The sequence below is a fragment of the Pempheris klunzingeri genome, chromosome 2 (assembly GCF_042242105.1).
Source record: "Pempheris klunzingeri isolate RE-2024b chromosome 2, fPemKlu1.hap1, whole genome shotgun sequence".
NCBI lineage: Eukaryota > Metazoa > Chordata > Actinopteri > Acropomatiformes > Pempheridae > Pempheris > Pempheris klunzingeri.
In genome coordinates, this window is record NC_092013.1 from 12,280,100 (window position 1) to 12,305,116 (window position 25,017).

A 25,017-nucleotide genomic window follows, 5' to 3' on the forward strand; every position below is an offset into this window, starting at 1 on the left:
TCCGCTCCAGGACACCGTGGAGAGGAAAGAAGAAAAGTACGTGAAGACAGTTAAAGGGAAAATACAGAGAAGCTGAGGTCACACTTCTCAGAACTTATTCTGATTTTCACCCGGAACACCTGCGATTTGTTTGCATCAGCCAGAGCCCGGATCGATGAGTGTTTACAGGCGATGACAGCTGCGCACTTGCTCGTCCCGTGGTGTGTCTTTGGGGGGGATTAGTCCGTGCCACAGCCTAAACATCCCGGCCTGTCCACTGCAGGCCAGTGGGATCTGTCTGCGGAACAGATCACATTTTTATACTATGCGCCGGAGCGGGGACCTTATGCAATGTGGAGCAAAGTGTTGTTCGTGAGCTCATAGGTTGAACTGGCAATGACATCAGGCTTAACTTGAATAGCTCTGCGCTGTATTGCAGCAAGCGGGGCCGGGGCGTGAGGTGGGAAGGAGCAATGCACGCAGCCCTCCGTGCTGGACATTTCGCGGGGATGTTCTGTGTCCTAAACAAATTCAAGGCATAAGGCCATACATCCTGAGCTGGCGAACTGCGTCACTGCATGCGAGTGTTGCAGGTAGGCAGCAAACTCTCCCTCCACTGGGAGGGGAGCGTGCTCATCATCCTCCCTGCACAATGTCGCCGGTGAGTGTTTAACAAGTTACCGGGGATGGATTCCGCGGACGATTCGAGGAAAGATCCGCCGCTGGGATCCACGTTTTCCTCAGCCCCCAATTTAGACTCGGACATTAATGCAAATGCCCGCAGGCCTGTTTATGAGAACGGGGCAGACCACAATGTCAACATCCAAAACGCAGCCCTGCGAGGAGCGAGTGACCCCAGCGCATACCCCTCCACGGACTACCTGGGGCTGGTGCGCCAGAGGTTCATCCGGCGCAGCTTGTGGCTGTCAGACTCCGAGGAGCAGCCGGTGGACACGCCGGAGTGTGTCAACAGCATCCCGGTGCTCAACATCGACCTGCGGACCATCGTTGATCGGAGTCGGACCCGGGTTCTGCAGGGTGCCCGTTTGGGCCTCCAGGAGACTTCAAGCACGGAGAGCCAGGTGGAGCTGAAGGACAGCGCCACAGAGAGCGTGAGCGCCGACGAGGAGAAGGGAGACAAGAGCGAAACCGAGCCAAAGGTAGAGGTTGTGCCCTCGGATGTCTCAGGTAAATCAGGAAGTGACGAGAACGAAGAGGAGCCCGGGATGAAGGCTGTGTCCACTTCACCTGGGGGGCGCTTCCTCAAGTTTGACATTGAGCTGGGCAGAGGGTCCTTCAAGACGGTCTACAAAGGTCTTGACACCGACACCTGGGTTGAGGTGGCGTGGTGTGAACTCCAGGTGGGTTCAGTGGTCTCTGAAGTCCAGCATCAGTCAGTTATCTGGCATTTGTAGGTGTGTAGATGTCTGTTTAAAAGAAACAGAGCAAAAAGTCAGCTTTGTGCACAGGTTACCAACATGTGGCCCAAAGGGACACACAGGAACCCTGTTTCACCACAGAGCAAAGGACCAGTCTAATTATAGTGTAACTTCATCCATTTTTAGTTGGAGCAGTGAACATTTCTTTTCTGATCATGAACCATCCACACACACAGGTCATGACTAGACAAACTCAGGGCCTCTCAGGTTAAATATTGTTAATTAAGTGACCCTGCCTGCTTACAGGGGCCTTTACATCTAATAGTGAACATGTATCATGATTATTCTGTGTATTATTATGGCCATCTGTTACCTTTTATTCTTACTAGGCACAGCCACTTCAGCTTTTTACTTTTTATCAGTGCTCACGTTGCACAAGCTTTCCCTATTATAATTCTTGAACGAGATGTCGTCATCATTTAGTTTTGCATCACCCAAAGGTGTTAATTAGATGTCTGTATTCTGCTTTTCCTTCTATACTTTCTATAATTGAATTTCATTGCAGTCATTCTGCTCTTGTACCTACAAAGCAATCAGCCCTTATTCACAGCGTCAGCAGACGAACTGAAGACACTGTAATTAGTCAGAATTGTAGCAGGGGGCTAAGATAAATGCATGGCTTCAGAGCAGTGACAGCTTGTTGTATCACTAATCTGTGTATGGTAATCTAATGATCAGTTTAGATGCTCTCCATGTGATATACAGATTAGCCTGTATTCAGACCTCTAGACAGTAGTTGCCCTTCCAGGGATCAAAATGTGCTAAACTTTCATATTCTGCCAAGAGCAAACAACTGATTACTTTTGAAAACATTAAGTTAAGTATCACACTGCTGAGAGTTACTATCTTTATAAAATATTCACCTGGTTTTTAAACAGAATTTAACCAGAATTACTATCTGGTTTTAACAGATAGTTCACATTTCCATTGCTATTGCTATTTTCTGAAGACTTTTTCAGGATTATATTCTTCTTTTCCATTAAATAATGTTTCCAAACTTTGATTAGCTATTTTGTTGCTGTATTGTTTAAATCAGTGCACCGGTTGGTACTTACCGAGGCAACAAATCAAGCCAGTCCAGGCTGCGTCATCACCTCAGCATCATTTTATGTACTTTTAATTTACAGTAAATTACAATAATGGTAATAATGCTGTGACTTGAGGCACAGCCCTGCAGCATGACTGTATAGATTTAGTCCGCCTTCAGAGGGAAGGGAGTTGATGCTTTTTTTGTCTTGTTACTCAGAATCCAGGTTCGCCCTGTCAGGCTCAAGGGACTAAGTAATAAAAATTTCAGCCCAACTCAATCAGGTTCAGACATGGGATTAAATCACTATTACATTGTGCTTATCTCTCAGCTCTTGCTGGCAACAGCATAGGTCTAGATTCCAGTGAGGCAAAGGATGAAACTGAAGTTCTCTGTTTTGTTAATGTCAGCACCACAATATTTATGTAATGACGCTCATTTGGATGTGGAACTTCAATCAATCCTTGTAGGAATTAACAAAGCGAGATCCCAATTGATTGTGCACAAGGAAATTAATTGTCTTCTGGTTAAATCCCACATTTCTGTCTCAGTCCTATGCTTTTGTAACTTGAATTAAATAACAAAGTGTAAAGTAATGCTCAGTATCGCCTATACATGAGTAAAACATTAACTTCAGATGACGGTTTTCTTGTCATCTGCCAGTAGAGAAACCACCCTCTGGTATTTTTAACACTTCTACATTATTAACTGAGGTGGTTTTGAATGTATACCAGGAGAGGCATGTATCATGCATGATGATCTCTACAGGAAGTTTATATGTACAGTGTGTGTGTGTGTGTGTGTGTGTGTGTGTGTGCGTATCTGTGTCTGTGTGACGTCTGAGCAGGTTCTTATGGGAACTCTAGTGATGATTCAACCATCCTGTCCCAGTAGACGAGGCCTTGCCCTTCAGAGAGCTTCTGCGTCTGTGTGTCGAGCTCATACAAAGCCACTGTAACTCACACAGTATGCCTTTACTGTCTGTATACTGTGTATGTGTGTGTGTTTGGGAGTCAGGCTAAGCGTGAGACAGCAGAAAACATAGACGCTCATAGAAAGCTTCCTAAATCAGATTTGAAGAAGAGCTGGTGCCTGGTGTAGAGCAAACCACACTACTAGTCTTGCTACTTATTTATCCACTAAATGACGATCAAACATCTGAGCAAGTTGTTTTCCCAAATTAGCAAATTATACAGCATGATTTAGTAAAATGCCAACACATTTCCACTTTGAGATCTGTGCCTCACTGTTATACATTATTATTTGTTGTGTTTGATTGCTTAGTAATGAATACTAAACATGGATTTATACCCCTGTGGTTACCACACAGATGTGTCTGGAGAGTGAATCCTGCTGATGCAGCCCTCTGCACCAAGACAGAGAGAGAGGAGAGAGGGAATGGGTGGGTTCAGCTAAGGACAGCGTGTGAGACGTGTAGTATTTCATACACAGCAAAAAAAAAGGTCTATATTTATATTAATTCCAGGGATGCGTCCTCACCACTCCACACTCCATTAGTTACAAATATCGGTGCTGCTAATGTGTTTCCTTGCTCAGTTTTTATGGTGCAAAATGAATTCTCTGTAAAGCAGATTTTGTGCTGTAAGTGCCACACCCTGATTAGATCTCGTCTTTACAAAGAGTCATTAAAAATCTGTATGTGACCATCTTAGAAAATTGGGCAATATGCACGAACTGAGATGACTGTATACTGTATACACTTGTTTGCCATAAGAATTGGCATTATGAAGGTAGCCAAAGCTGGAGGTGTATCCTTGACAATGCAGCGCGTAATCTAAGACGCATTAGCCAGTGCACTGCATAGGTCACTATGGGCTCTGAATGAAATCTGATTCCCCAGCATCAGTCAATAATCAATGCCAAGAGATGTGCAGTAGGTTATTGTGCATCCCTGACGTTTAAAACACTAAATGCACCCTCATTGTTACCGTTAAAAAATCTGGACATCATGCAGCATTTGTCGTGGCTGAAGCCATTGGGTTGTATCTGTCATGCTGACTGGAGAGAAGCAGAAATGTAGAGGATGTTCGCTGTCAGCTGTTTTACTATTTATACAACAGCTCTGGGAAGGCAGGGGCCAAAATATTGATCCAGTCTATACAGATTCACTCAGCCTTGTAGACCCGAAGATGTAACATTTAAACTCAGAAGAACTGTTCACAGTAAGCGTATCAGATCAAGATAGTTATTCTTGATGTTTTGGGCTTTGTGATGGGAAATAGTTTCCAGCTTGCTGTTATAAACTCTTAATGGTCTTATTTTGTTCCATTTTTTTTTTTTACCAGCATCACATTTGTCATTTACTGCTTAAAAATGCAATTTAATCTTTTGTTCATCTGTCTTGACATCATCATCATCATCTGTCTGTATCGCAACACCAGATTAAATAAGCCTTTTATTTCCTCTATAAAAATGTGGCCAGGATTCCCCTTCATAGTTGTGAGGTGTTTTCTTGCTGTGTGTTTAATACACACTGGTGATGCAAAGAGTAAACGGTTACAGACCCCCATGTTTACCGACTCAAAATGCCAAATTTGTGTTCACTCTAAACATGAGCCACAGGCTGTTCTAACAGAGCGATACTCCTCAACCAACTGCCGACTATTTAAAGGACCTAGAAAATATATTGTATCTCTTCCATCACCACTTTATATAAGAAAAACATTGAAAATGATGATGATTCAGCCCCTCCTTCCTCCTCCACCACCATTTGGACAAATTGACCACTGTTCAAGCCTCTCGTCTGATAAGGCTCCAGAATACTGACAAAAAATATGAGTGGGCGGACATGGAATTCATTATTTCTCATTCATGAAAATGAACTGTCCTTTTCCACTTTTCCCCAGGAACGGAAACTGTCCAAAGCTGAGAGACAGAGGTTCAAAGAGGAGGCAGAGATGTTGAAGGCTCTCCAGCACCCCAACATTGTGCGATTTTATGACTTCTGGGAATCACCGGTTAAAGGGAAGAAGTGTATTGTTCTAGTGACGGAGCTAATGACCTCAGGGACACTAAAAACGTGAGCATCAATATGAGAATGCGAGAGAAATCATTTTGTAATTATTGATCTTTATTGATATGCTTGATTTGTATTGGCATGTCCCCCATCTTGGATCTTATCTGTCCTTTTCAGCCTTATACTTGACTGTAAATGACACAAATGTCAGTTTCTTATTGCTGCTTACAGTAATGACCATTAGACTGTCTATATCATCATCATATATATCATGTCACTGAATAACGTGAATACAGTAAATCTAATGCTAAAATATGTTTGTGTTAAAAAATGAATAGTTGGGATTTTAGCATTGTTTTTCTTGTTCAAAACTTAGTTTAAAAAACGAAATTAATCCAGCATACAGTTCGGGCAACACAATGGGAAGAAGTTTTCAGACAGTCAATATGAGGAGATTAGTTCAAGTATACAGTGGTCATCAGGGATTTACAAAGACTGTGTGTTTGCAGCTGATACTTGATGAATGAAAGCATTAACAGAGAAACAGCTAATTGAAAACATTTTATCAACATAATAACTAGTGAGGGCAGACCTTGATACGTCAAGTTATTTTTCAATCTCTTTTTGAAAAGCAAGTGTCTTTACCTGGTGACAAGTGGAACACATCTACGGTATTTATCCTCCCACAGGTATCTGAAACGTTTCAAGGTGATGAAGCCTAAAGTTCTTAGGAGCTGGTGCCGACAGATTCTCAAAGGCCTCCATTTCCTCCACACAAGGACTCCTCCGATCATCCACCGAGATCTCAAGTGTGACAACATCTTCATCACTGGTCCTACTGGCTCTGTCAAAATAGGAGACCTGGGCCTGGCAACACTGAAGAGGGCCTCCTTTGCCAAAAGTGTTATTGGTTAGTCACCAGCCAGTTAGCAAGACACTGTTTTATTTAATTGTGACAAACACAATATTTGTGTTAAACCTGCAGTAACTGATTCTTTAGGCACTCAGTGGCGGCAGAAACAAGCTATGAACACGACATTAACATATTACCTTTTATAGGCAAACTCATTTACACTTCCAGCAGGTACAGCATAATGTTAGCATTCATTTGGAATTCAGATTTTGGTAACCTAATAAATCTCAAGTCCAATACTAACTCTCCATTTAGCTCTGTTTTGGTCTCCACCAACTCCTGAGGGAAATATCTGACTCTTTAGCTGCCATATGTCCACTGTGTTCACCAGCTAGTCGCTAACTTTGTCTGCTGAGCAGGTAGCGCAGTGTTTGTTTTTTTTTCTTTTTACTGAAAACAGCTGCCTGCTGCAGCCAGAAACAACACTGATGGGATCCAAAACAATGAACAATGAATATTGATGTGCTTGACAATCAGTTTCTCCACAGGCCATTTAAAATTGTATTAGCTCACATTGCTATAAAACAAAAACAATGACTGGATCCTTCCACATGCACAATATTGATAACAGCTATTGACATGTTTTACACTGTGATTAATGTAATTGACAGTCTGCTTTATATATAATAGTTTAATGGTTTATAATCATAAAATAGACCTTTTTGTGAAAGATTATTATTGTGTTTAAGTTGCTCAACATTTGTGTTTTTTGCTTTTCTGCTAATTCTCTCCTGTCTGTCATTTGAGTGATTTTAAATGATTGGAATCATGATAAAGCTGCTGTGTTGGATTTCAGTCCTTGACACTGGTATTGATCCAACTGAAACAGGATGAAACACTGATAACCGGATGTGAGGTTATTATTCACCTCCCTGTCTTGCATTAATTTTTCAGGCACTCCAGAGTTCATGGCCCCAGAGATGTATGAGGAGCACTACGATGAGGCTGTGGATGTTTACGCCTTTGGGATGTGTATGCTGGAAATGGCCACCTCAGAATATCCCTACTCTGAGTGTCAAAATGCTGCTCAGATCTACCGCAAAGTCACCAGTGTGAGTCCACTTTCTAAGCTGTTCAACTCTGTCATTGCTACAACAGTCAGTATTGGAAAGATTTTGGAAGACTCAGAGTTGTTTACTGTGAGTGTTGTAAGATCCTGTGAAAGAAACAAGCAATCAGGTCTACAGAAACAAGCCCAAAAGAAGCTACTTGGCTCTGTCGCTTAAATGAACACATACATAAAAAAAATATTAAGTACAATAGCCCAAAACAGGCAACCTCACCCACTACGAGGTGGGAGAAAGAGGCCATTTGATCAGTTCTAAATTTATTTTTCATTTCATATGCAACCATTTCAACTTGACAAATGTGTTTACCACACACACATTTCTTAAGATAATGTAAGTCATTTTTAAAAGTTAGTAATTCAGTTGCATTTCATTACTTCAATTCTTCTACTTTTTTACTTTATTATTTTTTACTTAAATTCTCAAATTTAGACTGACAGCAGCCAAAACAAGACCAATAATCAATTTATTGTGATATAGAGACCAACAAAAGTATATTCACCTTATGCTGGATAGCAGCCACTGCCTGTCACAAATGACATTTATGGAATAATGCTAAATGTTAAATTACAGTTAAACTACTTTTTCCCACTGCATTTAGCTATGATGCAGAATGTTACAATAGAATAAGTGGGGAAGAAGTCAGCAAACAAACTCCAATATTTACCTTTAGTTTGCTAACATTAGCCACTAAAGCTGGTGGCCAGACTAGACCAAGTAAAGCTATACTAGTGTTAACTTGCACTCCATTGTGTTTTAGTTCTTGGGAATTCAAGTTTTGTAAGAAGAGGACAGAGTGTGTCATTCCCTCAGAATTGACACAGTCTCACTTTAACCAACAAATGTTTGGCATTTTTATTTTATAAATGACTCCTATAATCAGTTATAATTTAATCAGTTCTTCATTGGTTGACTAATCACTCAGAACTAACCAAAAGTCCTCTTGGGCAGCAGTAGCTTCTTAATGCCCACTGTTGAAATGTCTGGGGAAGAAAATGTGTTTTCTACAGTGTAGTTAATGTTTTTGACACTGCAGACAATACTTACTTCCTCTGTTGTGCAGTAGGTACTGCTATTTTGAGTGTGTCAGTTGGTGAGATGAGACATGATAATGCCTGTTTGTTTTGCAGGGGGTGAAACCTGCCAGCTTCACTAAAGTCAGTGACCCAGAAATAAAGGAAATAATCGGGGAATGTATCTGTCACAGATGGGAGGAAAGGTAAGTAGACACAGGACTTTTGGCAGTGTCTCTGAGCTTGTATGTCGGCAGAAGTTGAGCCTTACCTTAACATTGTGTTGTCTTGTGTCTGTTCCAGCAGTGTGACGCTGATGCCAGTATTTGACACTGGCACAGTTGATGTTTCTGTATGTTGTGCACCATTAGGTTTTACTGTGGAAGTGACCTTGTGTTTGTGTATTTCCTGCAGGTACTCAATTAAGGACCTCCTGAATCATGCATTCTTTGCAGAAGATACAGGTCTTAGGGTAGAACTCAATGAAGAGGACAATGGGAAGAAGTCATCCATTGCTCTGAAGCTGTGGGTTGAGGATCCTAAAAAGCTAAAGGGGAAGTACAAGGACACTGGTGCCATTGAGTTTACCTTTGACTTGGTGAGAGAGATCCCAGAGGTTGTTGCCCAAGAAATGGTAAGTAAATATTTGGCCTTTTTCTTCACACCATTAGGTATTAACTTCACTATAATTATGTTTTACTTGGTGGATACCTTGCAGATGTCTGAAACTTGGTTAACCAGGTATTCCAAAGAAAGGACCAATGCCCTTTTCTGGACTGGTTTGAATGTCTGTGCTCGGTTTTGACCTTGGCTTTTATTGGTACTGGTCAAACTGCATTTTCTCCTCCACAAGCTGGTTCATTTGTCAACTCAGCCACAGCCTTGGAACGTATTCAGTTTTGATTGGCTGAGAGGTGACTGTTAAAAATCTGTTGAAAATACATGGACACTACAAATAGTTCAAAGTCAGTGTGTGAGCAATATGAAGCTGCAGGTAACCATAGCGACAATACTACATGCGAAGTGCTGTGTCACCAGTTAACTCTGATTTGTAAAACAGGCCTAACTATGAATTATATTGCCTACAAACTTTGGGGGAAAAAGTCATTTGATCACAGTATCTTGTTTCGCCTGTGTATAAGCACAATTATACATATTGAGGTTCCAAGGTAATGCAATGAAGCTGTGGATTATTACACATCGTATCATTCCACTGCATAGATTCCTGCATGAAGACTTAGTGTCTTGTAATAATGCAGCCATCTTTACTTTGGAACAAAACATCAGGCTCTTTTAATTAGGTGTAATGTAACTGGGAGTTGGTTAGTGGTCATGTCTATAACGAGGTATGCACTGTACTGTATTGATTGAAACATGAGCAACTGATCAGTTAATCTTTACTCTTCCATGCAAACTTATGAGACAGCATGAAAAGGCGGGGGAAGAATAGAATTTAGATTTGTTGATTTGTCATTTACAGTATTGTATTACAACATCGACATAGTTGGCTATGAGCTGTAGCGAGCACCTTACCTGTGTCCTGTAGGTGGAATCGGGTTTTTTCCTGGACTGTGATGTGAAGATAGTTGGGAAGTCCATCCGGGATCGTGTGGCTCTCATCAAATGGAGGAGGGAGCGGACTGTCTCGTCAGGAAATGGCGAGGCAGCTGCGAAGAAGACGCAGCAAAACCTACTGCAGGTACCCGGTACCGGTGCACCGCAGGCAGCCACATTAGCGCCGACAGAGTGTGAGGATCAAGAGGTGGAGCAGCAGACCCTGATCTGCACCGTGCCAGCCACATCTACCACATGTGAGGACCTGCAATTAAAAGCACACATGAATGTATAGTGTATCATAAACCTTTCTGGTAATTCATCTATGAGGAAGAGAGTAAACAGAGAAAAGGTGACTGCAGCCTCTGAGTAACACCTATTAGTCAGCAATGAGACATCATCAAGCTGCTTTTGAATTTTAATGAGATGCTACTCCACTTCTCCCCCTGCCCTTCCTCAGCGTCTGTCCTTCCTGCAGAGGGCATTGTGGTGAATTATAATGTTTTATTCCCTCTGTTATTACAGCTGACAGTGGGGTGAGCTCTACCATGCAATTAAATGACCTAAACAATCAGCAAAATGGCCCCTACCAGTCGCTTCCAGAGCCTATTTCCACACCTCAGATGATGTATAGTCCTCCTGCACAGGCTGACCCTCAACTGCACCAGGGGCCCTACCAGCAACCCACAGCACAGGCCTCGCATGAAAACTACACACAAACATCCACTCAATTACACCAGGGAGCCTACCAGCAAACCACAGGTCAACTGCATTCTGGGGCCTATCAACATCCTGAAGCACAGCTGCACCAGGGGACCTATCAGTCTCAAACAGTGAGTGAATGCATTTCTTGTTTCTGTGGCAGCTTTCTAAAATCCTTCATTTTGTTTTCTGAGTTGTTTTCTGAAATAACAACATTTTCATTTTCTTTTTTTTTAATGATACCCGATCAGCGTCACAACAGTGATCCCTTTGTATGCCAAAACAACCTGCTCATCACTGAGGGCGCAGCGTGTTTTAGGCGTGGAAGCGCATCCCTGGTTGAGATGTTACGGTGTAGGAAACGCTCTCTCACTAAGACAATGAATCCAATGAGTCTGTGTCCTTTAGAGGATCTGGCTTCAACAGATAGCACAGAGAACTCAGTGCATGCCCCAGACCATCGGTCCTCTAACTCTGCCCAAAATCCATCATTATTATCTCCTCTCCTGCCCCCACATCAGCACTTTCATCATGACGCAGCTAGTCATTTCAATTCATCTCTCCATCCCCCAAATTTACAACCTCGCTCAGAGCTCCGTCTGAGCGTCCCACACAGCCCACAGACCCACCGCAACTGCAAGGCTTGCATGTCTGTCCTCCTGAGGGATAGGACAAAGGGAGGCGGATCTCTGGGACACACACACATGCACTCTTCCTCTACATCTGCCCAGGCTACTTCAGCCTCTAAGCCAGGTTCACCTACATCTCCTCATCTGACAAGGTCTCCTCCACTTTTGGCCTCACCCTCTCCCCCATCATCACACGGTCACCCAACCCTTTTGACTTCACCTTCACATCTTTCCCCACCTTCACCAATTGGGATCCCACGGAGTTTGTATGACAATGGAGGTCTAACTCTTCTCAACCACTGTCTCCATCACATCGTCAGTCGCAGGACCAGTTCCCCCACCCTCTCAGTTAATCATCCAATGCACAACCAAGGAGAGTTTGGGGATACGACCACCTCAATAATTCAGCATATAGACAAGAGGCTGAGTCTGGATGTCCCGTTCTTCTCTAGCCAAAACCTGGACAGAAATCTGCTGTTTTCACCACATGGCAATGAAGGCAGACCTGATCTACTGGTATGTTAGAGAAGGAGGCTTCATATAGGCTAAATCCTGCCATCGCAGCAGCCTGCTGTATCTTTCACAATTCTGCCAGCTGCTTTGCTCCTCTGGCCTTTCCATGGCAGTCACAAAGCCAACCCTACAGCGAGTCTCTGCTCCCGCCTAATACAAAATAAGACTTCAAATTCTGGTGTTTTTGATAAGTTGTGTTGTAGCATATGAAATGATGTGCCAGCACAGTGTATGCCTGTATGGCTGACGAAAGATTTACGCTTCCCTTTTCCATTTTAGCTTACCCTGTTGAATCTTGCCAGCCTCCATACTTCCTTGCTTATGACTACCTCAGCTTTCAAACACTGAACATTTTAACCTTGAGCTTGATTTGTTGAAGCAAATGTCCAAACATAATAATTTCACATTGTATCTGAAAACAGGGTCAGATAAATGCCATTTCTCTTATTTGTGTCTGACAGACCGTGTCTGCTCCAGCGACGCCAGCCCCCACCGTACACCTGAGTAGACAGACAGCACAGAGCTTTCCAGCTGCAGACCCCATGCTGCAGCCGCAGCTTACTGCCCAACCCAGTCAGGAGCAGGTACTGCATCCGTCTAATATCATCATCCAACATCGACGGGACCCCAGAACAGCTGTAGTGAGACAGAAAAAGCAGAATTAGGAGGGAGAGGTTGCAAAATCACCCCTTGCAGCCCACTTAGAGCTGCATGACAAGGTTATGTTCATATAGGTGTGTTTAGATTGCTGGCTGATCAGCCTCAACTAAACATTACATTTTAGTGTCCAGCTACTGAGCATGTTTGGAATGTGGGCTAGCTCTATGCTGAAAGGCCTTTTAGGGTGAATAGCTATAAAACTATAGGTGGTTTTTAATGCTTATTTGACATTCAAGATTTCTAATTTTGTCAAGGGCATTCAGTGTAAACTGATTATCATTTAACTAAAACATGCAAATATGCAGGAAATTAATGTGCAATTTAGTGGCACCAGCCCACTGAAAACACACTATTTATAGTGAATCTCTGTGTGAGGTGTGTAAAAAGTGCATCTGCTGTCCCCTTTTAAATGCTCCACCATGTATTGTATAATGTATCTATATGTGTGTGTGTGTGTATGTGGATGGCTTTTCATGTGGTATGTTTCCTTCCCATTTGTCTTTCCTTCCTTTAGTGCCATCTCCAACCAGCTGCTGTCCTGCCTCAGGTAGAGCCAACATCTCTTATAACTAACCGTGGGCCACAGTACACACACTGCAAACGTCACAGAATATTTGAATCACATTAATTCTGCCTGCCCCGCAGCTCACTTTTATTTAACTGGAGCTTTCAGACCAGAATATCTTTAATTCAGAATTAATTTGTATTTCCATCACAAACTTCATACTCTCCAGTGAAAATGAAAAACAAATGTTTGATTTCCTTCCTTAGCTGTTATCTGCTGACCAGCCCACATCTCACCTGAGTCCTCCTGATATATCTACCAGTTTTCCACAGTCAGTGTCCAGCACACCTCCCCCGCTCCTGCCCCTAGAGATCAGCACACAGGTGCGTTAGTTTGGCAGTGTTAGAAATCCGAGATCAAACAAAGCTAGAGGCAGAATTTGCTATGAACATCCATCAAAAGTTAACATAGGTTACAGGGTGGAGTCATACATTTCGGGCATGTGTGAATGCTATTTCTATCGCCTGGTTGTCTTTGTTCATTTGATATCATTTTCCCTTTTTCTTTCCCAGTTTCCCTCACCATATCCCGTTATTCAAACAGGGGGCATCAAGCCCCCTCCCTTCCCCCTCACTCCTCTGCCATGTGCCTACAGCAGCAGTGGGCCTCCCATGTCTAGCTGCCACTTCTCACCTTCACCCCACCACCCCTCCCTTCCTCTGACCCCTCATGTTGCCTTGCCCTCTATACCTACTCTCGGCACCCCTCAGACCCCTCTGTCCACACCTCAGCACGTGCCCAATGTGGCACTCCCTATTCCCCTCCTAGCCATGGCCATGCCCCCTGCAGTGCCCCAGCAGCAGTGCGGCCCCCTCACATCTCAGACAAACCTTGGTAGCTTCCACACCACCCGTCCCTTACCTCTCTCCCAGGTACAACCCACCCCATACCCCGTCCCCCACCCTGAGCAGGAACTGGCTGAACAGCCTGTCCAGGTGAATATGTGACTGAGTTCTCACTGTAATGGTTGGGTCATGGGAAATCTGTAATTCTAAGGTGGTAGTGTGTCATAATTGTTGGTGTAATGCATGCAGGGCATGCGTTTGGGGATTTAGAGGTGAACAATATTTGTAGTAACTGATGAACAATTGCCTAAATGACCTATTTTTTCCATTTACAGACGGCTGCACCACAGGGGAATTTGGGAGATGTTCATCTTTTGGCTCCGGTCCACACCGTCTTGCCTACTGTTCAGACTCCTCTCTGGGGAAGTGGAGTAGATGCAGAAACTACTGTAGCTGGAATAGACTTAACTAGAGCTCCTAAAGTTCCAGCTCCAGTCCCAGCGTCAGTCTCAGCTACAGCCCAAGTCGAAACTCAAGCCCCAGCACAAACTCCAGCTCTGGTCCCAGCACAGAACCAACCACCAGTCCCAGTATCAGCTCAAGCATCAGCCCCAAATTCAGTCCCTATACAAATTCCAACAGCAGTGCAAGGTCCAGCCACAGCCCCAGTTCAAGCACCAGTCTCTGCATCTGGTCCCACTTTGGAGCCACCAATGAGCTCATCAACAAGCTCAGACAAGTGTTCTGCAATAGGCAAACCCAAACTCTCAGACCCAGGCTTAGCCTCAGCCCCAATCCCCGTCACGCTGCCAGCCCCCGTTCATGCTCCAGCTTCTGTCGCGGCTTCAGTCCCAGCTCCAGTTCTGCAGCCTGCTGGCATCCGGACAGCGCTCTCAGTGTCTGAGTGTGCCAGCCTGGCCACAACTCAGCAAAGCCTCGAGTCGACATCTGCATCAACCACCCTTCAACAACAGTCCTGTGTAGAGGTGGGGATAAAGCCAAAGTTTGCTCATTTTCATTTTCAAGTGTAATACTGATCTATATGCTTATGCATATTCTTAAAAATATATGTCTGCTCTGAATCAGTGATGTCTAATTGTTACTTATGATCAAGCCTCAGCTGCCTTTCAAATTACATTCACATCAGTTTTATACCTCCATCCTTTATTGAAACCAACTTTTCCAACTGAGGCTTAAATAACTAATTGCATACATTTACATAAATACTGTATATAGTCTTGAAATTATCCAGTCGGTATGAATTAATAATTTACCTATGTCTCCTAACTGTTTTGCACTTGCCCATTTTTCTCTGTCTTTAGGACGTGCTTCAGGACAAACCAGTGTCTTTGCCCAGTTATGCCTATGACAGGTGTGTGTCGCGTTTTTTCACTTGCTTTCAGCTCTTCACAGATTCTGTTCTCTTTATAACTTTGTTTGATGAAACCAGCCGGGAGGTGATAAAGTGTTTTCAACTTTTCCTTTTATAGTCTTAACTCTGATGTGGCATCTGGTAAGGAAACAAGTGACGGCTATGACAGCTTGGCTAGTGGAGGGAAAGGGGACGGAAAACCCCGGAAACACCACCGCAAATCCGCCCGCACTCGCTCCCGGCAAGAAAAGACCAGCAAACCAAAACTGAGCATGCTCAATGTGAGCTATGGTTTAATTTGTGACAACTGAGCTGACAATTTCTTAAAATCTTAATGTGTCTGATTATAAAGTGTAACCTCTGCCCCCACAGGTTTGCAACACTGGTGATAAAATGGTCGAATGCCAACTGGAGACGCACAATCACAAAATGGTGACGTTTAAATTTGATCTGGATGGAGACGCTCCAGAGGAAATTGCCACATACATGGTTTGTTCAAATTTTTGCAGTTAGAAGTTTTGGTCTTGATTATATCTGTGGCATCATTCAACATCTTTAAACCTGTATGCCTACAGGTAGAGAATGGCTTTATCCTGCTGTTAGAGAAGGAGATCTTCATTGACCAGCTAAAGGACATTGTGGATAAAGCTGAAGACATGCTGAATGAAGACATGGAGGGTGAAAGGACCTCCGCCTTGAGTTGTAGCCCTCAACAAGGTCAGATTTGTGAAGGGCTGGTTGGAGAGGTAAGCGGATGTTTGTCATCGATATGAATATAGTCTGTATAGATACACTACACATGCTTATACATAGATTTAGACATAGACAGAGACACACTGATGGATATGGCTATAGACACATTAATGAGTGGCAAGGCAAGTGGCATTATTGACTTAGCTCACAACTTTCTACTGTAGCTGTACATATTTTTTTATATCTACTCTGTCTGCCATTGTAAATTTCCCAGTCGTGGGACTAATAAAGGAATATCTTATCTCTTATCTTATCTTATCTTATCTTATCTCTCTATCGCTCCTACAGAGTCAGCAGCCTGGAGCGCCTCAGCCTGTCTATCAGCAGAATGGTAAAACAATTCTCTTTCAAAAATGTGTCCATCTACATGGCTAGTAAATCCATTCACTCGTAAAAAGCAAAAAGGTGGTAATTATCTGAACTCTTGGATTGTATTGCAGTTCTTCATACAGGCAAGAGATGGTTCATAATCTGCCCTGTAGAGGAGACGCCCCCATCCAGCCAGGAGATCACATCTGATGGTACAACTATGCAGTCTCCTGGGAGTTCGGCCACTACTCAGCCTGCTGACAGCGGCACTGCAAGGCCTTTTGCATCCAGAGGTGACTTTGTTTCCGTAGAGCAACTTCAGCACAAAATTTGATGGCTTTATGGAACAATACTACCACCCTATGGCAGCTGAATGAAAGACATCCTGCAGCTCTCGATGCAATTATTATTGTAAAAAAAAAGGTTAAACATAGAAGTAATATTTTTCCAAATCTTTAAGTGTTTTATGATTCTCTCTCATCTTCATGTTTTTCCTCCTCCGCAGAAGAAGGTTCATCCTCAACAATGTCTGGGGGAAGTGGAGGCTTCACCTATGATGTGTACGGATTCTGCAGCCCTCCGATCATGTCCAACACAGATCCTCTACTTTTGGCTACTCTGTCTCCCCCTGTGTCTGCCCCCCCGACTCTTCAGTCAGTGTCGTCAGTGGAGGCTCCAGGCAGCTCGATGCAGCCCAGTGTTCATCAGGCCCAGCCAGCCAGAGCTCAAACTTTGCCCCCGTCATCTCCACATACGTCTTTCCCCATGGATGAAACACAAGGGTCCCCTTTGGGCTCCATCTCCCCAACCCATGCAGCTCAGCACATGCCCGACTTGTCGTGTCCTGTTTCTATAGCTGACGAGGTGCCCTGCTGCCCTCTGGTCATGCCCTTGTCTCTGGATGTGAGCAGTTTACAGGCTGGATCTCCTCTCACTCCTCTTCCACTCCAGGAGCCAGGTTCAGCCAAAGAGCCGCTGTCTGTCTCGTACTCATCTGCAACACGGAGCGAGCGCCCACAGCAGCCTGTGGTCCTCCATCAGCCTTTTTCCAGTGTAGGGGGTACCAAAGTGCCCTCACTACCCCAGAGCCCAGCACCGTCACAGCACGCTGCAGGGCCCGGTGAGTCAGACGGCGAAGGACGGCTGGGCCGCGGGGGCTTTGTAGACAGTACCATAAAAACACTGGATGAGAAACTAAGGAATTTGCTCTACCAGGAGTATGCTCCCATGTATCCATCAGGCAGCGCTGCAGAGACACCAGGCTCTGGCACAGAGTACATCCAGTCTCCTCCTGGTCCAGACAGCGCCACAGGAGGGTCAGGAAACAGCACGCCGGGGCCGATAGGGGAGGGACGCTACAGGGCTGGAGAACAGCTCGTAAGTACAACAATCAGTAATTTTTCTAACTATGTCACATTTTGATTAACTTAACAGCTGCAGTATATTCTCGTAGAGGTGTAACTGACAGTTCATTCTTGACCTTTCAGAGAGCAGCTGACAAAACAAGCTCCATTAAAAGATGTTCTTGAGCTTTAAAATCTTCCTCAGGAGGTGGAGCTTGTCCATTTTCCAATTACAGATGTTCATTTACTCTCTACAAAATCACAAGGTCCATTTAGTAATGAGTTTTAATCTGCAGGGGAGGAACAGCAACTAAATGGACCTTGTGCTTGTATTTGTGTAGTGAATTGAATTTTCATTATTGTTGTGAACAACATCAGGAAATATTAATAGTTTTATGATAGTTAATAGTAGTTGTCTAATATTAGTCTATTTACAGTATGTAAGACCTGTCATACAATTTCAGAGTGATGGCAGAATGAACATATTTTTGCATACATAGAAAACTATTGTGCATAAATATTGTATTTAACAATATCTTGCAGTTTTGACACATTTTTATGAGCAGATTTTTCTTACATTCAGGATTATATGTGGTGAGTGGATATATATGATTAACTATACTGCATGTCAGTTGGATACATGCCTAATTTTACACCAGCTATAGATTTCAGGAGAAATATTTAGGTAGATATCATCATCAGCGTTCCTCAACCTTATAGGCAACACGAACAGTTATATAACAGGACAATGATTAATGGTTTGTATTGTAGATTTCCCATGTCTCTGTTTTGTTCTTCTCTCTTCCTGTCACCTCTATTAGCCTCAGATTCCCGAGAGAATGGATAGTTTGAGCACACTGAGTGACTCAGCCGTGTGTGGTATGTACTCCAGACACTAATTAATCTGACAAGACTGGCACCATTAACTTCTAACTATGTTTTTACTGTTAGTTGATTTCTGCCGTGCCGCAGTGTTCATTGTTGTGGAAATTCTTGCAGCTTCCCTGTCAAGAAGGCATGTTCCTCACTCCGCTTCTTGCTCTGGAACAAGAGGACGGTTTAAGGTACAAAAGAGAGATTTTCTCCACATTTAAGGGGAAAATAAAATGTCTTTCAGTTTAGTTCAAGTGCATTTGTGATTTCAGAAGCGTTACCGGATGCCCTGTGTATACCCACTTTGTTCTTTGGTCTTGGCAGATAATCTCTGTTCCTCCTGATGTGGCCAACAGACGAGATGTGAAGCAAAGGAGCTGGAGCAGCGCTGCCTCACCGGCACATCCTGTAGGATACAATGAGGACTACGTTCAGACTGAGGCCATGACTGCCTCCACCACAATTGGCCGTTTCTCTGTGGTTAGCACTGAAGATGACATCACACAGAGGACGCGTTGCAGCCGCTACTCTGCCCCGCCTGATTTCTACCTGGACACACCTCCTTCTATGGCCAAGCGGGGCTCCCTGCCTCGCGCCCTGACCTCGACCTCTGTCCCTGTGGATGTCACGGTCCACGCTCGTTTCCTCTCCTCAGACTCAGGGGCTGAGAGCAGTCCTGCAAAGCTGGCTCCTGCCACCCCGTCTAGACACACTCGCTCCGAGCGTAGAGGAAGTGACCTCATGAAGAGGGCAGTGGCCTTCCTCCGTCGCTCAGGGCGCAGCAGCAGTGTGCAGAGCTCTGACTCACCAAGTAGGCATGGAGGCATTCACGGTTCAGCCTATGCCAGCAGTGATAATGACTCAGAGATGGAGGACTCGGACATGAAGAAGGAACTACAGAGACTCAGGGAGAAGTAAGTATTACCAGTGATTTACTTTTGGCCATATTTAGTGTCTTAACATGGAAATATTTTGTCATCTAGCTTGTGTGTGACCAACATATTTCTGCCCCCATCCCCTCAGACATCTGAAGGAGATCTCTGAGCTGCAAGCCCATCAACGGGGAGAAGTGGAGCTGTTGTATCGCCGCCTTGGCAAAGCCCCTCCTCCTGGCCTGGGTCTCTCACACACTGCACCGCATGCCGGCCGCAGAAAGAGATCCAGCAAGCACAGACTGAAGCCTGGCAAGCTACTCAGCCCTCTGGTTCAACAATTTAGAAACGTCACAGCCAAAACTAGTGACTCCAGCAGGTCCAGTGAGTACCTGTATTATAAGTTCAATATTTACATCAAGAGTAAGGAAAATACCTTCTGATGATTATGTGTGTATGTGTGTGTGTGTGTTCAGGTGCTGCTACAGGTACAGGTGAGCCCACAGTGAGTTTAAATGGCTCTCCAGCCAAAGGGTCTTTCCCCACTCACGGCAGAGCACGCTCATGCACCAGCCACCTTCCCAGCTCAACCTCTGGGCCTGTGCAGACTCAGCAGCCATGTTCCCTCAAGGGCTCTTTGTCTTCTGATAATATTTACGCCGGGCTGCACGGAGATGGCACCGGCACACAAGCTCCGCCCGGACAAGGTGACCACCAACAACACACAACAGAACATCATATTAGTTGGATATGGTTTCATGTGTGTTCCTCTTACACTGGTATCTTCTTCCCTCTTTGATTATACTCCTCTACAGGCTGGTCTAATCACCCTCAAACATCTGAGAGAGTGACCTATAAATCGAGTAGCAAGCCACGAGCTAGATTTCTCAGTGGGCCTGTGTCTTTGTCTATCTGTTTGTATCTCCTCTCTTCCTGCATAGCTTCACTTTTTTTGTCTTCCATATTTTCTACTTCTCTAGTTTTATGTCACTGATATCTTTTTTTCTGTCTTTGTGAAACTACTCTGCAATACCACTGGGCTTTCTTTTGCTTCGCCTCATCCTTGTCACTTACCTTTATCTTGTATTTTTGCATGCACAGTAATAGAGTGCTTATTCAAACCCTTGACGAGTGAAATTTATTTTGAAGAAGAAAACATTTTGATTGATTTCTCTAAACAAAAAGACCAAGAATTTTGCCCAATACAATATTTGATAATTTTTTACTAATTGTTCCTTTTAATGGGATGCGTTTTTTTCTGAAGTGTGAGGTTTGGATAATCAAGGATCATTTTAACACTGATGGGCATAAACTTACATTCCAAGTGTCTCCTACTGATGCTTGTGCTATTTATTCACTGTATAACAATAACAAATTTTTATGACTTATCCACCCTGCAGTACTAGGCAATCTGCATGCCACATGCATCCCCGTCTGTAATAAAACTTGTTATCTCTCAAGTCTCTTTCACCTCTCCCTCTGTCCTCTTTCTTACCTCTGTCTCTCTAACTCTCTAACACTGCACTTTGATATGGCTCTCGTCTTGATCACTTGCATGATTTTCATAGTAAATGGACTGTCTTGTTTCAGGGGACTGATTGCTTTACCTGTTTGTCCTTTGTTTTGTGGCAATAGTCAGCAGCTTTATTTTGCACTGCATCCTATTACTGAACATTATTACCAGCGTATGGGAATGATAATTTGTATAAAGCCCTTTGTGTCTTATAGGGTCAACACTGAAGCGACTGTGTCTTGGCAAAGAGCGTGGCAGCAGTACGTACAACTACATTGTCTCATTTAAAATGAATTTAATTAAAATAATCATTAAACACGGTGTCATTGAATGTGTGTGTGTGTGTGCTCTCTCAGGGTCTGGAGCCGGGCCGGGGGCTTTCAATCAATCGCAGCAGCCGCCTACCGGTGCCACACCTCCTACCCATCAGCCAGTGATGGGACTGGCCCAAGCTCAGGCCAATAACAGCAACAACAAGACAGGCACATACAGGGGAACATCCATGAATGCCAATGAAAGCAACATGCAGGAAGACTTGCAACGACTGATGGACGACTGGGCCCAGGAGGTTCTCATTGTCACCCACAGGCCACGAACTAACTCTCTAAGCATCAGCGGGCAGCACCTTTGGGATCAGAGTGTGCCTCCAAGACATGGACAACTGGCTAGTGCTTCAGATGTGAGTTTCAACTGTCCCTGTGGCCAAAATAACCAACATGATTAAAATTATATATGCATGCAGTTTTTAGATGATAAGGCCTGAAATGGAGCAGAGCAATCACTATCAATTCATTAACTGAAACTAAACACATAGCTAATACTAAACGTCTTAAATTATGAGAGATTATTTACCCTGTCAGATAGCAGCAGTCAACATAAATATAGTCATTTGCTATTATTCTGTTATGAGTGTATTTGACTTCCTAATGCATGATAGCACCTACTGTGAAATGTACTAATGGATGCCCACACAACACCAATACAGCATGTTTCACCAAAACAAAAGAAAACATTATCTAACGTGAACCTTACTAAAAATGCATCTGCTTGTAATTCAAACGTATTGCACTCACTGACAAATGGTTTCCAAGGCAGAAGCATGTAGAAAAACACTCAAAAGCAGCAAATTGAATCCAGCACTCTCTCGTCTGTCTCCTCAACAGAATGCTTCTGTCTGACTGCTGAATTACCACTGACCAGCAGATGGCAGTGTGGCACACACTAAGGATCAATGTAAATAAAATACATGTTTTTAACATTTGAACCTTCACTTATTCTATGCACATTTGAAGTTATTCAACTAACTTGACTGACTTGATTTTAACCGCAGCATACACACATTCTTGTTTATGACAACTTGTTACTTGTGAATTACACAACACACACACACACAAGTTTTTGTCTTTCTATCTTTGTGAGGGCATTCATTGACCTGATGCATTCCCTATCCCCTTAGCCTAACCTTAACTACCACAACTAAATGCCTAACCTTAACCCTTACCCTAACCTTAACCTAAACCTAATTCTAACCTTAACCCTAAAATGGCTTCTTGAAGTTGTGAGGACCAGGCAAAATGTCCTTGCAATGCAGAATTGTCCTTACAACAATGGTATAAAACCACACACACACACACACACACACACACACACAGAAGAACTACGCAAACATTTAAAAAATGGAAAAGTTTTAACTAAGTTTTGAGTGTGCTACAGGTTATCAGGCCTCACTGGATACTACTGTATGCTTGTGTATTTACCTACATAATTCATTGCATTGTATAAATACCATTTTGCTGTGGAGTTCAATATCTGCCCATTATTTAACCCCTTTAGGTATCATCATGGACAGCTCCAGGTCCCTCGTCATGGCTTGACAGCCCTAGGTCAACAATGATGACCAGCCCCTCCACAGGGCCCCATCCCAGTTATCAGCTACACTGTCCTACTCCATTCAGGGCATTGTCCTCAACTCTCTCTGTTAGCCAGTGGCCTGGGTTTCTCTTCCCCCTTCCTTCAGGAGTCTTTGCCTTTCCTGCCATGCCCACAGACCAGGGTGCCCCCAACCCCATTCCAGCTCCGTCATATCAGCCGCCTGACCCCAAAGCCAGGACTCTCTAATTTTTGAGTAGCATTGTGTCTTCCAATTATGTTACCAAAAAGAATCTCATTATAGGTCTAGTCAATCTTATGTGCATATACTGTATATATTTAACCAGCATGTATTTAATCATATGTACATACTCGTCTCTATTCTTGAGTTTCATGTTATTTGTTTCATTTGCATCAACATACCTCATGCCCATATTGCAGTACATAATCCTTGAGTGCAGTGTAATGGTAGTAGTACATTAAAAGATGTATAATTAGCCCAATCAGGCTTACAAGTGCAGACTTTTGCATTGCTTATGTATGCACATTACCAACCATTGAATGTACATAATGTATCGTTCATTCATGCTGTGTTTATATAAATTGTTCATATTTCTGTTGCTCATATCATCCCTATATGTATTTAAGCTGCAGTGTGTATATATGAATTCTCGTTAGTCTGTACATAGCTCCTGTGTTTGTACAGTAAACATTAGATAATCCATAGGTTGGTGCTGCAGATATGTGTCTTAATGCAACACCTTATTAGCCACCATCATGCCGTCACTGTGAAGACTTGACATCCTGGTCACTAGGACCGGTTGCTTTACTCTGCTCTCTCAGTCCAAGGATAGGTTTCATTCTTCATCGATGAAATGCTTCCAGCACAAGCGCTTGAAATATCCTTAAAGAGATTTGAATGAACTTGAACTTTATCTTCAGGTGTAAAAACACCTGTGAGAGTGCCTTGAATTGCAGTTTCAATTTTATGAAGAAAAGCATTTAGATTCAAAGCAGACACTAGATATTCTATGCTTTCACCTTCAAAGGTAAATTATGTGATTTGAATAATGGATGTGGGTTGAAGCATATTTAATTTAACAACAAAACATAATTAAACACTATAATCTGGTCATGTTACAGTCCATAAAATATCACAGATTGTAAAGAAATCTCGTTCACTGAAAACATTTTCTTGTGGGAATGCTCTACCACCTGCACCATCGCCTGCATGAATACACTGATATTCTGAATGTGCACAGGTTGATGTGGTGAGTTACAGGAGGATATAGCTAAGAGAAATTGGCACTGAAAACCATACGACAAGGAGGGCTGAAGGACTCAACATATGAGTCAAAATCATGATCATACCATACCTCTACTAATGCAATCTGTAGCTTTACATATTGTTGCCTTTGTGGTTTTTAAGAGACAACTGTGTGGTTGGTTGTTGTTTGATAAATGTTGATGCTATGAAAATGTAAGAGGCACATTAAGAATGTGAATCATTGAGAAGCCACAATTGTTTGACAAGTTATTTGTACAATGCATAGGTTTTCTAAATTGTGTTTATTAGATGCCGGCCTCGCAGGATCATCTGGCTCATACAGCTCATTGTAATGTATTGTGGCTGACTTGATTCAAAAATCTCCAACAAATATTACGCTGCCACGGTTTCAGTTGCTTCAACAGTACAGCCTAAAAAAAATAACATGTACACATTTATTGCTTCTCTTTTACGACTTCCCTCGGAATAGTTTGTCGAATGTTTTTATGTATTCTGCAAAGATAACAGTGGCAAAAACCTATGAAGTCAAGAAGCAGGATGGGTGTAATGAGGCAGACATAATTATAGACAAATTGGTCAATGCAGTTTTTTGTTATTGTTGACTGATCTTTTTGTTTCCCAACCCAAAGTTTTAAAATATTTTTCCAGCGATTTAGTATTGCACACAGTTCCATACAGTTGGGAGACTCACAAGAGACAGATTTAGAAAAGAATGGTCAACATGATACAGCAGAGGTCAAAAATCCTTTCTACGTTTGCACAGTGTGACAATATTTTCATTCAAATTGAATATTTCGTCCATGATGACATTTTTATTTTTCTTGAGGACATCTTCTATGCTGCTATTTTCTTTGTGCTTTTCACAGTGACTCCTGTGTTTGATCTCTTTAATGCTTGCAGTGAAAGCTAGATGTATGATTGCTTTTGCCTGCTGTGTCACCTGTTTTCCCTGCCATTTCCTGGCCTTGCCAGATCGGTACTCTTTCACAAAAGCTGTACATA

At 43.2% G+C, this 25,017-nt stretch overlaps 1 protein-coding gene across 1 annotated transcript; it reads left to right on the forward strand.

The window, feature by feature from the left end:
• Window positions 1-650: 650 nt before the first annotated feature.
• wnk2 (WNK lysine deficient protein kinase 2) lies at window positions 651-23,740 on the forward strand. Its single transcript, XM_070846057.1, has 29 exons — window positions 651-1,340; window positions 5,313-5,485; window positions 6,112-6,332; window positions 7,230-7,387; window positions 8,533-8,621; window positions 8,830-9,049; window positions 9,962-10,226; window positions 10,495-10,806; window positions 12,291-12,397; window positions 12,988-13,034; window positions 13,244-13,361; window positions 13,551-13,977; window positions 14,157-14,809; window positions 15,146-15,195; window positions 15,314-15,476; window positions 15,568-15,684; window positions 15,771-15,941; window positions 16,237-16,279; window positions 16,389-16,550; window positions 16,763-17,634; window positions 18,422-18,479; window positions 18,600-18,664; window positions 18,798-19,387; window positions 19,497-19,729; window positions 19,822-20,052; window positions 20,161-20,259; window positions 21,074-21,118; window positions 21,215-21,537; window positions 22,692-23,740. The coding sequence occupies exons 1-29, from the start codon at window positions 666-668 to the stop codon at window positions 22,974-22,976; spliced, it is 6,972 nt and encodes a 2,323-aa protein (XP_070702158.1). The 5' UTR covers window positions 651-665; the 3' UTR covers window positions 22,977-23,740.
• Window positions 23,741-25,017: the final 1,277 nt, after the last annotated feature.

Bases quoted from the DNA above. Each gene is read 5' to 3' on its own strand.
- wnk2 (XM_070846057.1), top strand. From the start codon at position 666: ATGGATTCCGCGGACGATTCGAGGAAAGATCCGCCGCTGGGATCCACG. The intron at 15,196-15,313 runs GTGTGTGTCGCG...TTCCTTTTATAG, and splicing joins CCCAGTTATGCCTATGACAG to TCTTAACTCTGATGTGGCAT. The intron at 21,538-22,691 runs GTGAGTTTCAAC...TAACCCCTTTAG, and splicing joins AACTGGCTAGTGCTTCAGAT to GTATCATCATGGACAGCTCC.